At 44.8% G+C, this 14,216-nt stretch overlaps 1 protein-coding gene across 2 annotated transcripts in view; it reads left to right on the top strand.

Moving 5' to 3' along the window:
- The window catches only part of LOC121540480 (phosphatase and actin regulator 1-like), an 82,372-nt gene that overhangs the window by 62,778 nt on the left and 5,378 nt on the right, over positions 1–14,216 (top strand). For both annotated transcript variants that reach the window (XM_045207811.1, XM_045207810.1), the window contains exons 3-8: positions 2,747–2,827; positions 3,360–3,485; positions 3,671–3,877; positions 11,570–11,837; positions 13,273–13,436; positions 14,055–14,211. In XM_045207811.1, the coding sequence (XP_045063746.1) occupies positions 2,747–2,827; positions 3,360–3,485; positions 3,671–3,877; positions 11,570–11,837; positions 13,273–13,436; positions 14,055–14,211 (1,003 nt within the window). The remainder of the gene's footprint in view (positions 1–2,746; positions 2,828–3,359; positions 3,486–3,670; positions 3,878–11,569; positions 11,838–13,272; positions 13,437–14,054; positions 14,212–14,216) is intronic.

Below are 14,216 nucleotides of genomic sequence, written 5' to 3'. Positions count from 1 at the left end.
CCAAACAAGGCCAAAAGTGATCAAAATACAAATAGTTTGAGGGTGGAGCTCATTAGAATAATACCCAGCAGTGTGCTTCGCAAATGTACATTTTTTACATTTACATTTTGGTCATTTAGCAGACGCGCTTGTCCAGAGTGACTTACTGTCAGTGCATTAAACCAGGGGTTCCCAAACTTTTTCACTACATCCCGCACAAGCAGGTTGGCTGCTAGGTACAGTGCATTCGGAAAGTATTCAGACCCCTTGAATTTTCCACATTTTGTTACGTTACAGCCTTATTCTAAAATTGATTAAATTGTTTTTTTCCCCCTCATCAATCTACACACAATACCCCATAATGACAAAGCAAAGACAGGTTTTTAGAAATTTTAGCAAATTACAAAAATAAAATTGAACTGAAATATTACATTTACATAAGTATTCAGACCCTTTACTCAGTACTTTGTTGAAGCACCTTTGGCAGCGATTACAGCCTCGAGACTTCTTGGGTATGACGCTACAAGCTTGGCACTCCTGTATTTGAGGAGTTTCTCCCATTCTTCTCTGCAGATCCTCTCAAGCTCTGTCAGGTTGGATGGGAGTGTCGCTGCACAGCTATTTTCAGGTCTCTCCAGAGATGTTCGATCGGGTTCAAGTCCGGGGTCTGGCTGGGCCACTCAAGGACATTCAGAGACTTGTCCTGAAGCCACTCCTGTGATGTCTTGGCTGTGTGCTTAGGGTCGTTGTCCTGTTGGAAGGTGAAACTTTGCCCCAGTCTGAGGTCGTGAGCACTCTGGAGCATGTTTTCATCAAGGATCTCTGTACTTTGCTCCATTCATCTTTCCCTCAATCCTGACTAGTCTCCCAGCCCCTGCCACTGACATCCCCACAGCATGATGCTGCCACCACTGTGCTTCACCGTAGGGATGGTGCCAGGTTTCCTCCATGGTTTCATAACACCAGAGAATCTTGTTTCTCATGGTCTGCGTCCTTTAGGTGCCTTTTGGCAAACTCCAAGTGGGCGGTCATGTGCCTTTTACTGAGGAGTGGCTTCCGTCTGGCCACTCTACCATAAAGGCCTGATTGGTGGAGTGCTGCAGAGATGGATGTCCTTCTGGAAGGTTCTTCCATCTCCACAGAGGAACTTTGAAGCTCTGTCCATCGGGTTCTTGATCACCTCCCTGACCAAGCCCCTTCTCCTCCGATTGCTCAGTTTGGCCGGGCGGCCAGCTCTAGGAAGAGTCTTGGTGGTTCCAAACTTCTTCCATTTAAGAATGATGGAGGCCACTGTGTTCTTGGGGACCTTCAATGCTGCAGAAATGTTTTGGTACCCTTCCCTAGATCTGTGCCTCGACACAATAATGTCTCGGAGCTCTTCGGATAATTCCTTCGACCTATGGCTTGGTTTCTGCTCTGATATGCACTGTCAAATGTGGGACCTTATATAAACAGGTGTGTGCCTTTCCAGATCATGTCCAATCAATTGAATTTACCACAGGTGGACTCCAATCAAGTTGTAGAAACATCTCAAGGATGATCAATGGAAACAGGATGCACCTGAGTTCAATTTTGAGTCTCATAGCAAAGGGTCTGAATACTTATGTAAATAAGGTATTTCTGTTTTTTATTTTTAATACATTTACAAAAATTTCTAAAAACCTGTTTTCGCTTGGGCATTATGGGTTATTGTGTATAGATTGATGGGGGAAATGTTTTATTTAATCAATTTTAGAATAAGGCTGTACCGTAACAAAATGTGGAAAAAGTCAAGGGGTCTGAATCCTTTCCGAATGCACTGTATTTGTATATTACAGCATTTATATGGATATTTGGTGTTTTAAATCACTTACATTTCTAGAGGCCTAAACAAAGGCTTCCAAACTGGCCGTGATTACAGGGCAAAACACCAGTAAAGGTTTAAGACATGCTGCCACTCTGATCTTTCCCCTATACACTTTAAATTGTTCAGGCATTACTACCACATATCAGTTCAGTTGTTACAGCATTCTCACTAACAGGTGCAACAAATACAGCCTCTTACAAGGCACGTCTCAAAATATGTTAATGAGCCAGAGATTATTTCGCCACCCACAACATTTTCCCACAATGCACCATCATTCACAGTATGCTGCTGTAAATATACAGTAAAACAGGTAATACGGTGTAGCGGAATGCCATTGAGCCCCCTTAATGCATTGCTCTTAACAGTACTGTACTGTAATCTAGAACTGTACATTTATTGCTGTAAATTTAAGGCAATTTGTTACAGTGTTATAGTTTGTTATGCAAGGTAGTCCACACACACACACACACACACACACACACACACACACACACACACACACACACACACACACACACACACACACACACACACACACACACACCAGTGGGGCGCTGCCCTGTCTTTCTAATCTCATGCTGCTCCCCCAGCTGTCGGTGCAGTTTCTGCTTTTTTCTGAACAGAATTATTATGCCATGTTAATATAATGGCATACATTTGGACATAATACAAACAGTCACACATATTATCTCAGACAATATACTGTATGTTACACTAACCTTAGAGTATTTTATCACAGGACCCTAGCCATAACTGGGTTATGATTCAGACAGAGACCAATGTATCAGAAAAAGAACAATTCTGCTGGCCAGTTATAAACACAGTGAAGATGGTCATGAACCAGAGAACTAAAATAGAGTAGAAAACTGTACCATATGATGTCAGTTAATGTTGTTGTGATGTCATATCCTCTACCCTCAGTCCTGGAGAGGAAGATGTCGACCCGGCAGAGCAGAGAGGAGCTGATCAAGAGAGGAGTGATGAAGGACATCTATGACAAAGGTGAGAGGTTAGAGGGAATAGAGGAGAAGCCAGCAGAGGAAGGTTAGAACGCAGAGACTTATGGCAAAACTGTTATAGTTGTTTTTTGTTGTTGCGTAATGGAAAATCATTTTGGTGAAATGAAGTCAAGTCACACAGTCAGCATCACAGCATCCACATGGATTGATTCCAGGCCAGATATGTACTGTGAACATGTTATCTCTGTTTCTCTCTCTCTCTCTCTCTCTCTCTCTCTCTCTCTCTCTCTCTCTCTCTCTCTCTCTCTCTCTCTCTCTCTCTCTCTCTCTCTCCTCTCTCTCTCTCTCTCTCTCTCTCTCTCTCTCTCTCTCTCTCTCTCTCTCTCTCTCTCTCTCTCTCTCTCTCTCTCTCTCTCTCTCTCTCTCTCTCTCTCTTTTCTCTCCTCTCTCTCTTTCTCTCTCTTTCTCTCTCTCTCTCTCTCTCTCTCTCTCTCTCTCTCTCTCTCTCTCTCTCTCTCTCTCTCTCTCTCTCTCTCCTCTCCTCTCCTCTCCTCTCCTCTCCTCTCTCTCTGCAGATGGGCTGGTAGTAATGAAAGGCGAGGAGGAGAAGATGGAGAACGTGAGGTCTCCAGAATTAGGAGGGTCTGATCCATCACTGTGTGAGGGAGCTGAGCTGATGGATGGAGCAGGGTCAGCCATAGGTACGTCTCAGGCCTTCTATCAACACTCTCACCCAATGCTTCATCATCTCTCACTGTGCTGTTACATGACATCTGATTCAATTTTGTTCTCAAATCTCAGGCCTTCTCCCAATACAGTCACCCATTGGTTCATTTCCATTCACCCTGTTCTAATATATCATCTGATTGATTTATTCTATGCCCAGGTACAGTTGAGTTCCAGATGCCTGGAGAGGGGCCGTGTCCACAAGACCACACCCAGAATCCCAGCCAGCCTCCACCCACTAAGAAGGTTATGGTGTATCCAGGCGAAGGGGCTGGGGCGGAGTCATCCCATCACATCATAAAAAATAAAAAACAACCCCCAGTGCTACCCCCCAAACCGTTCAACTGGCTGCCCAACCACATCACAGGTACAGCCCTGCAATCCTCTATGTGTCTATGGGCGTATCCCTGTGTCATTCTTCGCATTTACTTTGCGTTCTGTTTTTACTGGACACCAGCCCACCAGCTTGCCGCTTGTGTGGGTCTATCAATGTGTGTATCTGACTCTGATTTTTCTTTCTCTCTCTCAATTCAATTTCAATTCAATTTATGGGCTTTATTGGCATGGGAAACGTATGATAACATTGCCTTTGCAAGTGAAGTAGATGGTAAACAAATGTGAAATAAACAATACAAATTAACAGTAAACATTACACTCAGAAGTTCCAAAAGAATAAAGACATTTCAAATGTCATAGTATGTATATATACAAATGGGAAAATAAATAAACATAAATATGGGTTTTATTTACAATGGTGTTTGTTCTTCACTGGTTGCCCTTTTCTTGTGGCAACAGGTCACAAATCTCGCTGCTGTGATGGCACACTGTGGTATTTCACCCAGTAGATAAGGGAGTTTATCAAAATTGGGTTTGTTTTCGAATTCTTTGTGGATCTGTGTAATCTAAGGGAAATATGTGTCTCTAATATGGTCATACATTTGACAGGAGGCTAGAAAGTGCAGCTCAGTTTCCACCTCATTTTGTGGGTAGTGTGCACATAGCCTGTCTTCTCTTGAGAGCCAGGTCTGCCTACGGTGGCCTTTCTCAATAGCAAGGCTATGCTCACTGAGTCTGTACATAGTCAAAGCTTTCCTTAAGTTTGGGTCAGTCACAGTGGTCAGGTATTCTGCCACTGTGTACTCTCTGTTCAGGGCCAAATAGCATTCTAGTTTGCTCAGTTTTTTTGTTAATTCTTTCGAATGTGTCAAGTAATTCTCTTTTTGTTTTCTCATGATTTGGTTGGGTCTAATTGTGTTGTTGTCCTGGGGCTCTGTGGGGTCTGTTTGTGTTTGTGAACAAAGCCCCAGGACCAGCTTTCTTAGGGGACTCTTCTCCAGGTTAATCTCTCTGTAGGTGATGGCTTTGTTATTGGTTTGGGAATCGCTTCCTTTTAAGTGGTTATAGAATTTAACGGCTCTTTTCTGGATTTTGATAATTAGTGGGTATCGGCCTAATTCTGCTCTGCATGCATTATTTGGTGTTTGTCGTTTGACACTGAGGATATTTTTGCAGAATTCTGCATGCAGAGTCTCAATTTGGTGTTTGTCCCATTTTGTGAATTCTTGGTTTGTGAGTGGACCCCAGACCTCACAACCATAAAGGGCAATGGGTTATATAACTGATTCAAGTATTTCTAGCCAGATCCTAATTGGTATGTCAAATTTTATGTTCTGTTTGATGGCATAAAAGGCCCTTCTTGCCTTGTCTCTCAGATCGTTCACAGCTTTGTGGAAGTTACCTGTGGCGCTGTTTAGACCAAGGTATGTATAGTTTTTTGTGTGCTCTAGGGCAAGGGTGTCTAGATGGAATTTGTATTTGTGGTCCTGGCAACTGGACCTTTTTTGGAACACCATTATTTTTGTCTTTCAGAAATTTACTGTCAGGGCCCAGGTCTGACAGAATCTGTGCGTGCAGAAGATCTAGGTGCTGCTGTAGGCCCTCCTTGGTTGGTGACAGAAGCACCAGATCATCAGCAAACAGTAGACATTTGACTTCAGATTCTAGTAGGGTGAGGCCGGGTGCTGCAGACTGTTCTAGTGCTCTTGCCAATTCGTTGATATATATGTTGAAGAGGGTGGGGCTTAAACTGCATCCGGGTCTCACCCCACGGCCCTGTGGAAAGAAATGTGTGTGTTTTTTTGCCAATTTTAACCGCACACTTGTTGTTTGTGCACATGGATTTTACAATGTTTAACCCCCAACCCCATTTTCCATCTATTTGTATAGCAGACCCTTATGCCAAATTGAGTCAAAGGCTTTTTTGAAATCAACAAAGCATGAGAAGACTTTGCCTTTGTTTTGGTTTGTTTGTTTGTCAATTAGGGTGTGCAGGGTGAATACGTGGTCTGTCGTACGGTAATTTGGTAAAAAGCCAATTTGACATTTACTGTGTACATTGTTTTCACTGAGGAAATGAACTAGTCTGCTGTTAATGATAATGCAGAGGATTTTCCCAAGGTTGCTGTTGACGCATATCCCACGATAGTTATTGGGGTCAAATTTGTCTCCACTTTTGTGGATTGGGGTGATCAGTCCTTGGTTCTAAATATTGGGGAAGATGCCAGAACTAAGGATAATGTTAGAGTTTAAGTATAGCCAATTGGAATTTGTGGTCTGCATATTTTATAATTTCATTGAGGATACCATCAACACCACAGGCCTTTTTGGGTTGGAGGGTTTGTATTTTGTCCTGTAGTTCATTCAATGTAATTGGACAATCCAGTGTGTTCTGGTAGTCTTTATTAGTTGATTCTAAGATTTGCATTTGATCATGTATATTTTTTTGCTGTTTGATCTTTGTTATAGGGCCAAAAAGATTAGAAAAGTGGTTTACCCATACATCTCCCATGTAGCTCAGTTGGTAGAGCATGGTGTTTGCAACGCCAGGGTTGTGGGTTCGATTCCACGGGGGACCAGTATGAAAAAATGTATGCACTCACTAACTGTAAGTTGCTCTGGATAAGAGCGTCTGCTAAATGACTAAAATGTAAATCTCAGTTTTGGACAGATAGCTCTTCGTGTTGTTGTTTGTTTAGTGTTTTCCAATTTTCCCAGAAGTGGTTAGAGTCTATGGATTCTTCAATTACATTGAGCTGATTTCTGACGTGCTGTTCCTTCTTTTTCTGTAGTGTATTTCTGTATTGTATTAGTGATTCACCATAGTGAAGGCGTAGGCTCAGGTTTTCTGGGTCTCTATGTTTTTGGTTGGATAGGTTTCTCAATTTCCTTCTTAGGTTTTTGCATTCTTCATCAAACCATTTGTCATTGTTGTTACTTTTCTTCAGTTCTCTGTTAGAGATTTTTAGATTTGATAGGGAAGCTGAGAGGTCAAAATACTGTTTAGGTTTTCTACTGCCAAGTTTACACCTTTACTATTACAGTGGAACGTTTTGTCCGGGAAGTTGTCTAAAAGGGATTGAATTTGTTGTTGCCTAATAGTTTTTTGGTAGGTTTTGACACTACTTTCCTTCCATCTATAGCATTTCTTAATATTATTCAGTTCCTTTGGCTTTGATGCCTCATGATTGAGTATTGCTCTGTTCAAGTAGACTGTGATTTTGCTGTGGTCTGATAGTGGACTGACTGTGAACGCTCTGAGAGACTCTGGGTTGAGGTCAGTGATATAGTAGTCTACAGTACTACTGCCAAGAGATGAGCTATAGGTGTACGTACCATAGGAGTCCCCTCAAAGCCTACCATTGACTATGTACATACCCAGCGTGCGACAGAGCTGCAGGAGTTGTGACCCGTTTTTGTTGGTTATGTTGTCATAGTTGTGCCTAGGGGGGCATATGGGGGAGTGAATGCTGTCACCTCCAGGCAGGTGTTTGTCTCCCTGTGTGCTGAGGGTGTCAGGTTCTTGTCCAGTTCTGGCATTTAGGTCGCCACAGACTAGTACATGTCCCTGGGTCTGGAAATAATTGATTTCCGCCTCCAGGATGGAGAAGCTGTCTTCATTAAAGTATGTGGATTCTAGTGGGGGGATATAGGTAGCACACAGGAGGACATTTTTCTCTGTTGAGATAATTTCCTTTTGAATTTCTAGCCAAATGTAAAATGTTCCTGTTTTGATTAATTTAATAGAGTGAGTTAGGTCTGCTCTATACCAAATTAGCATACCCCCTGAGTCCCTTCTCTGTTTCACACCTGGTAGTTTGGTGGATGGGACTACCAGCTCTCTGTAATCTAGAGGGCAACCAGTGGGTCCGTCTTCTCTATACCATGTTTCTTGTAGGATGACAATGTCTGTATTTCCGATTTCTTTGGTGAAGTCCAGGTTCCTGCTCTTTAGGCCAAAGGCAGATGACCTCGGGCCTTGGATATTCCAGGATGAGATAGTAAAGGCTTTGTTTTCCATAACGTGTCTAATGTTGTTGGTCGTGTGGTTTGGCCTCAGGCCAGTAAGTGTGAGCAGAGCCTGCTGGGCATCTGGTACATGCCATTGGCTTGGGCTAGTGTAAGAGTGGGGGTTGGGCCTGTTTAACGTCTCAACAAGACCCTGGGCGTATGTGTGACTTTTATGTTGAGGCGCTCTTTGCGGGAGTGGGGGGCATGGGGTGGGTAGGAGGGGCATAGGTCTGTGTATGTCCTCAGTGGCTGTGGGGCGGTCATCAGGAGGGCTAACAGGGTGGCTGACAGGGGGGGGGTGGTCAGAGGGGTTGGGATCCCCTGGGCTTGGGGTTCTTCATTTGTTTGTCCGGCTGTGATATCGAGGCTATGGTCAGGGTCTAGGGTGTACTGTTCTGCTGCGGTGTCGAGACTTTGGTCAGGATCTGAGGTGGGCTGTTCTGCTGGCTTCTCTGCAGGGGTGGCCAGCTCTCTAACAGGTTGTTCTCTGTCACCCGTCATCGTTCTCACCTTCTCCTCCAGCACTCTGATCCTCTCCTCTAGTGCTCTGTTCTTCTCCTGCTCCAACTCTTTCTCCTGTTGATGTTGATTTCTTTGATTAGGTGAAAGTCCAGCTGAAACGGTTTGGGGTTGCCCTGTAACAAATCAAATCGATTTGATTTGGTACAGGGCAACCCCAAACCGTTTCAGCTGGACTTTCACCTAATCAAAGAAATGTGTCACATGCGCTAAATACAACAGGTGTAGACCTTACAGTGAAATGCTTACTTACAAGCCCTTAACCAACAATGCAGTTTTAAGAAAAAATACCCCCAAAAAATCACAAAATAATACAATATAAAATACGAAATAAAAGTAACAAATAATTAAAGAGCTGCAGTAAAAATAACAATAGCGAGGCTATATACAGGGGTATGGTTACCGAGTCAATGTGCGGGGGCACCGGTTAGTCGAGGTAATTGGGGTAATATGTACATGTAGGTAGAGTTATTAAAGTAAACAGAGAGTAGCAGCAGCGTAAAAGAGGGGTGGGGGGCAATGCAAATAGTCTGGGTAGCCTGGGTAGCAATGCAAATAGTCTGGGTAGCCATTTGATTAGATGTTCAGGAGTCTTATGGCTTGGGGGAGAAGCTGTTTAGAAGCCTCTTGGACCTAGACTTGGCGCTCCGGTACCGCTTGCCGTGCGGTAGCAGAGAGAACAGTCTGACAAGGGTGGCTGGAGTCTTTGACAATTCTTAGGGCCTTCCTCTGACACCGCTTGGTATAGAGGTCCTGGATGGCAGGAAGCTTTGCCCCAGTGATGTACTGGGCCGTACGCACTACCCTCTGTAGTGCCTTGCGGTCGGAGGCCGAGCAGTTGCCATACCAGGCAGTGATGCAACCACTCAGGATGCTCTCGATGGTCGAGCTGTAGAACCTTTTGAGGATCTGAGGACCCATGCCAAATCTTTTCAGTCTCCTTAGGGGGAATAGGTTTTGTTGTGCCCTCTTCACGACTGTCTTGGTGTGCTTGGACCATGTTAGTTTGTTGGTGATGTGGACACCAAGGAACATGAAGCTCTCAACCTGCTCCACTACAGCCCTGTCGATGAGAATGGGGGCGTGCTCGGTCCTCTTCTTTTTCCTGTAGTCCACAATCATCTCCTTTGTCTTGATCAAGTTGAGGGAGAGGTTGTTGTCCTGGCACCACACGGCCAGGTCTCTGACCTCCTCCCTATAGGCTGTCTCGTCGTTGTCGGTGATCAGGTCTACCGGTGTTGTGTCATCGGCAAACGTAATGATGGTGTTGGAGTCGTGCCTGGCCATGCAGTCATGAGTGAACAGGGAGTACAGGAGGGGACTGAGCACGCACCCCTGAGGGGCACCCGTGTTGAAAATCAGCGTGGCGGATGTGTTGTTACCTACCCTTACCACCTGGGGGCGGCCCGTCCAGTTGCAGAGGGAGGTGTTTAGTCCCAGGGTCCTTAGTTTAGTGATGAGCTTTGAGGGCACTATGGTGTTGAACGCTGAGCTGTAGTCAATGAATAGCATTATCACATAGGTGTTCCTATGAGAGTGTGATCACACAGTCATCCGGAACAGCTGATGCTCTCATGCATGTTTCAGTGTTACTTGCCTCGAAGCGAGCATAGAAGTAATTTAGCTCGTCTGGTAGGCTCGTGACACTGGGTAGCTTGCGGCTGTGCTTCCCTTTGTAGTCTGCAATAGTTTGCAAGCCCTGCCACATCCGACGAGCGTCGGAGCCCGTGTAGTACGATTCGATCTTAGTCCTGTATTGACGCTTTGCCTGTTTGATTGTTCGTCAGAGGGCATAGCGGGATTTCTTATAAGCTTCCGGGTTAGAGTCCCGCTCCTTGAAAGCGGCAGCTCTACCCTTTAGCTCAGTGCGGATGTTGCCTGTAATCCATGGCTTCTGGTTGGGGTATGTATGTACAGTCACTGTGGGCACGACGTCATTGATGCACTTATTGATGAAGCCAGTGACTGATGTGGTGTACTCCTCAATGCCATCGGAAGAACCCCAGAACATATTCCAGTATGTGCTAGCAAAACAGTCCTGTAGCTTAGAATCTGCTTTATCTGACCACTTTTTTTATTGGCCGAGTCACTGGTGCTTCCTGCTTTAGTTTTTGCTTGTAAGCAGGAATCAGGAGGATAGAATTATGGTCAGATTTTCCAAATGGAGGGTGAGGGAGAGCTTTGTACGCGTCTCTGTGTGTGGAGTAAAGGTGGTCTAGAGTTTTTTTCCCTCTGGTTGCACATTTAACATGCTGGTAGAAATGAAGTAAAACGGATTTAAGTTTCCCTGCATTAAAGTCCCCGGCCACTAGGAGCGCCGCCTCTGGATGAGTGTTTTCTTGTTTGCTTATGGCCGTATACAGTTCATTGAGTGCGGTCTTAGTGCCAGCATCGGTTTGTGGTGGTAAATAGACAGCTACGAAAAATACTACTCTCTTGGTAGATAGTGTGGTCTACAGCTTATCATGAGATACTCTACCTCAGGCGAGCAAAACCTCAAGACTTCCTTACATATCGTGCACCAGCTGTTATTTACAAATATACATAGACCGCCACCCCTTGCCTTACCAGAGGCTGCTGTTCTATCCTGCCGATACAGTGTATAACCCGCCAGCTGTATGTTATTCATGTCATCGTTCAGCCAAGACTCTGTGAAACATAAGATATTACAGTTTTTAATGTCCTGTTGGTAGGATATTCGTGCCTGTAGTTCGTCCATTTTATTATCAAGCGATTGTAAGTTGGCCAATAGTATCGATGGCAAAGGCAGATTAGCCACTCGTCACCGGCTCCTTAACAAGCACCCCGATCTCCTTCCGCGATATCTCCTTTTCTTTCTACTGCGAATGATGGGGATGAGGGCCCTGTCTGGAGTGAATCCCTCTCGTCCGACTCATAAAAAGAAAATTATTCGTCCAGTTCAAGGTGAGTAATCGCTGTTTTGATGTCCAGAAGCTCTTTTCGGTCATAAGAGACGGTAGCAGCAACATTATGTACAAAATAAGTTAAAACAATGCGAAAAAACACACAAAATAGCACGATTGGTTAAGAGTCCATAAAACGGCAGCCATCCCCTCCGGCGCCATCATAAACCAATACTGTTCCAGATTTATATTAGCTGACTCAGAGTCCTCGTTGTCTAGTGTCCTGAGTTTCCACCCATCGCTCTCTCTCTCTCTCCTCCCCCCTCTAGACGGTATGCCAGTGAAGTTGCCCTGTATGTCCATGAAGTTGTCGCCTCCTCTACCTCCTAAGAAGCTGATGATCTGTGTGGGTGCGAGGGGGAGCATGGAGCCCTCGGCCCTCACCTTTCAGAAGTGCATCTCTCCCTCCCACCATGTGGGGTCCCTTGGGGGCCACTCCCTACACTACGGGACCCTCCCTGTGCCCCTACACCCCCCCAGCCGCATCATAGAGGAACTCAACAAGACCCTGGCCCTCACTATGCAGCGATACAAGAGGTGAGGATGAAGGAGAAGTGTGTGTCTATCCATGCCTCCATGTGGATGGATTCAGTGGTTCACATATCCAGTCTGCCTTGTACTCTATTCCCATTGGTCCTGCCCTGTGCCTACACTACAGCGGTGTGTTGGATTGTGGGTAGTTGGATAGTTGGATGGGGTTGTTAAGGAGCTTGTTAATCATGTGACTAAGGGTTTCTAATCAGTGAGGTTAAATTTGGAGTTACCACAATACAGATGTAGGATCCTAATTTGATCAGACTGTTGCAGGAGGTTTAAAAAGGCTTCTGACATGATTTTCCCTTACGGAAAATATATCTACCCCTACAAAAATGTCCATAAATTACAATCCACATTATTATTCATGTTCTATTGCTTCAGGATTATTTTTATGCTGTAGCAAACTGGCTCACCTACATCTGCACTCTAGGCAGCATTTTGAAACGTCTGGTCAATCATACACATCTCAGTACAGAGACCATTTAATGCACTAATTCCCAGAGCCTTGGCTTTACCTCTGGGTGTATGTGTATCATTGGCTGGTGTCTAACCAGTTCAGACCAATTTAGAGCACCACCAAAAACGCACACCATCTCCATCAGTCCACAGACACATCACACATGTGGAAAAGACTCTGCAATCGACCCACACACTCTGTGACTGATGTGCCAGCGCCAGATTGGTGGGCCACTGATTGGTGGGCCAGCAGGGGGTTATGGACTCAAGCGCATAATAGATGTAGGCATCCTATTCCTTTTGTAGTCCTTTTTGTTTTACTCAGTTGCTGTCTAAATGTGTCTAAATGTTATGTTAGCAAACCTTGTTATCTTTGGCCGGCCTAAAGGCACACCTAAACTGAGTTTGTAAAAGCAACAGAGATCATTATTCTCCAGTATGGGAGCTCCACAGTTGCTAGATTGCTGCTTGTTTTCCTGTCTGCTCCTGTGCTGTTTTCCTGATTGATGATGCTGCCTCAAGGCTCATTTGTGATTGGTTTGCAGTTTGTTTTTGCTGTGCCTCATGTCTCCCCTATGGTTGACACAGGCTGTGTGTTTTAGGTGTGGTAATGTGAGTCTCTACATCCTACCATGTCTGTTACATCCAGTCAGTCTAAGTCATGCAATGCTTCCCTGCAGAGTGAGGTACCAATATTATTTTAGGAGCCACTGACTGTGAGAATTAAGAGAGCTGTTCTGATTCTCTGGCTTGTTTTTCTACAGTGTTTCAGTCTTGTTTTTTCAGTTGAGTTGAGGTGCCGTTTACATGAGTTCCAGAGGTTATAGGTCATAGCTCCTTTCGTAATAACTGATGGTGGAAACATAACCTGACATTACCTAACTACTCCCCTGTCTGTCTAACACCACACACACACGGATGGACAGACACACATGCCCACCATCTCTTGCTAACCTTTTACCTTTCTCACTGACCTCAGCTCGCTGCACCACGCGGTTCCCACAGTGATGATAGCATGTGACTACAATAAAGAGAACCTCCCCAACGAGGAAGACTATCAAGAACTACCGGGTTCGTACAGGGACGAGGATGATGAAGAGGATGAGGAGGAGGAAGATGATGAAGATGAAACACTCTTTACAAGTAGGTGTTTGTTTATCCATCATTGGTTTGGGACCGTAGTGGCTGTTTGGTCTCTGCTTGGTGCCCCTGCTTCCTGGTAACAGCCTCAATGGCTGCTGGGATATGCAGTTTAAAAACTCTCCTTTTATTGGACCCCTCCATTCAGAGCTGTGAATCCCATTGGTTTTCGTCCCTGATTTGAGTGTTGAATGTGACCAAACAAAGCACTGAGGTGACAGTGTTGAGAGGTGTTGCGTAACCTCGGTCTGTTATGTCATGAAACACACACACACCATGGCTGGTCCTCAGATCCCCTGTTCCAGTAGTTCCCTTCACTCCTTTTCATAAGCAGTTGTGTGAATTATTGATTTGAGGCACATTATGTTTATGAGGTATTTATACACTCCTCTCTGTAATAGGGTTATGTAAACAGAAGAGTGGGTTGGAAACAGTAAACACACAAACACAGTCCCATCCTCTAGCTCACACTGGAGAGGGTAACTGCTGTGACAGTTTAATTGCTAGGGCATGAGTTAGCTGTGGTGCTAGTAATTCCAATTTTATCAAAATGTTATGGACAAAGTTTGCTGATCTTATTCTGGCCTCTCTAAAAAACAATTTGTCCTTGTGTGTGTATAGGTACCCTGGCTCTGAAGGTATTGAGGAAGGACTCCCTGGCCATTAAGATCAGTAACCGTCCGTCACAGAGAGAGCTGGAGGAGAAGAACATACTGCCCACACAGTCAGACCAGGAGAAACTGGAGTTCAGGCAGCAGATAGGCACTAAGCTCACACGGTGAG

The sequence above is a fragment of the Coregonus clupeaformis genome, chromosome 26 (assembly GCF_020615455.1).
Source record: "Coregonus clupeaformis isolate EN_2021a chromosome 26, ASM2061545v1, whole genome shotgun sequence".
In the NCBI taxonomy this organism is placed as follows: Eukaryota; Metazoa; Chordata; class Actinopteri; order Salmoniformes; family Salmonidae; genus Coregonus; species Coregonus clupeaformis.
This window is presented reverse-complemented; position numbering and strand designations above follow the sequence as displayed.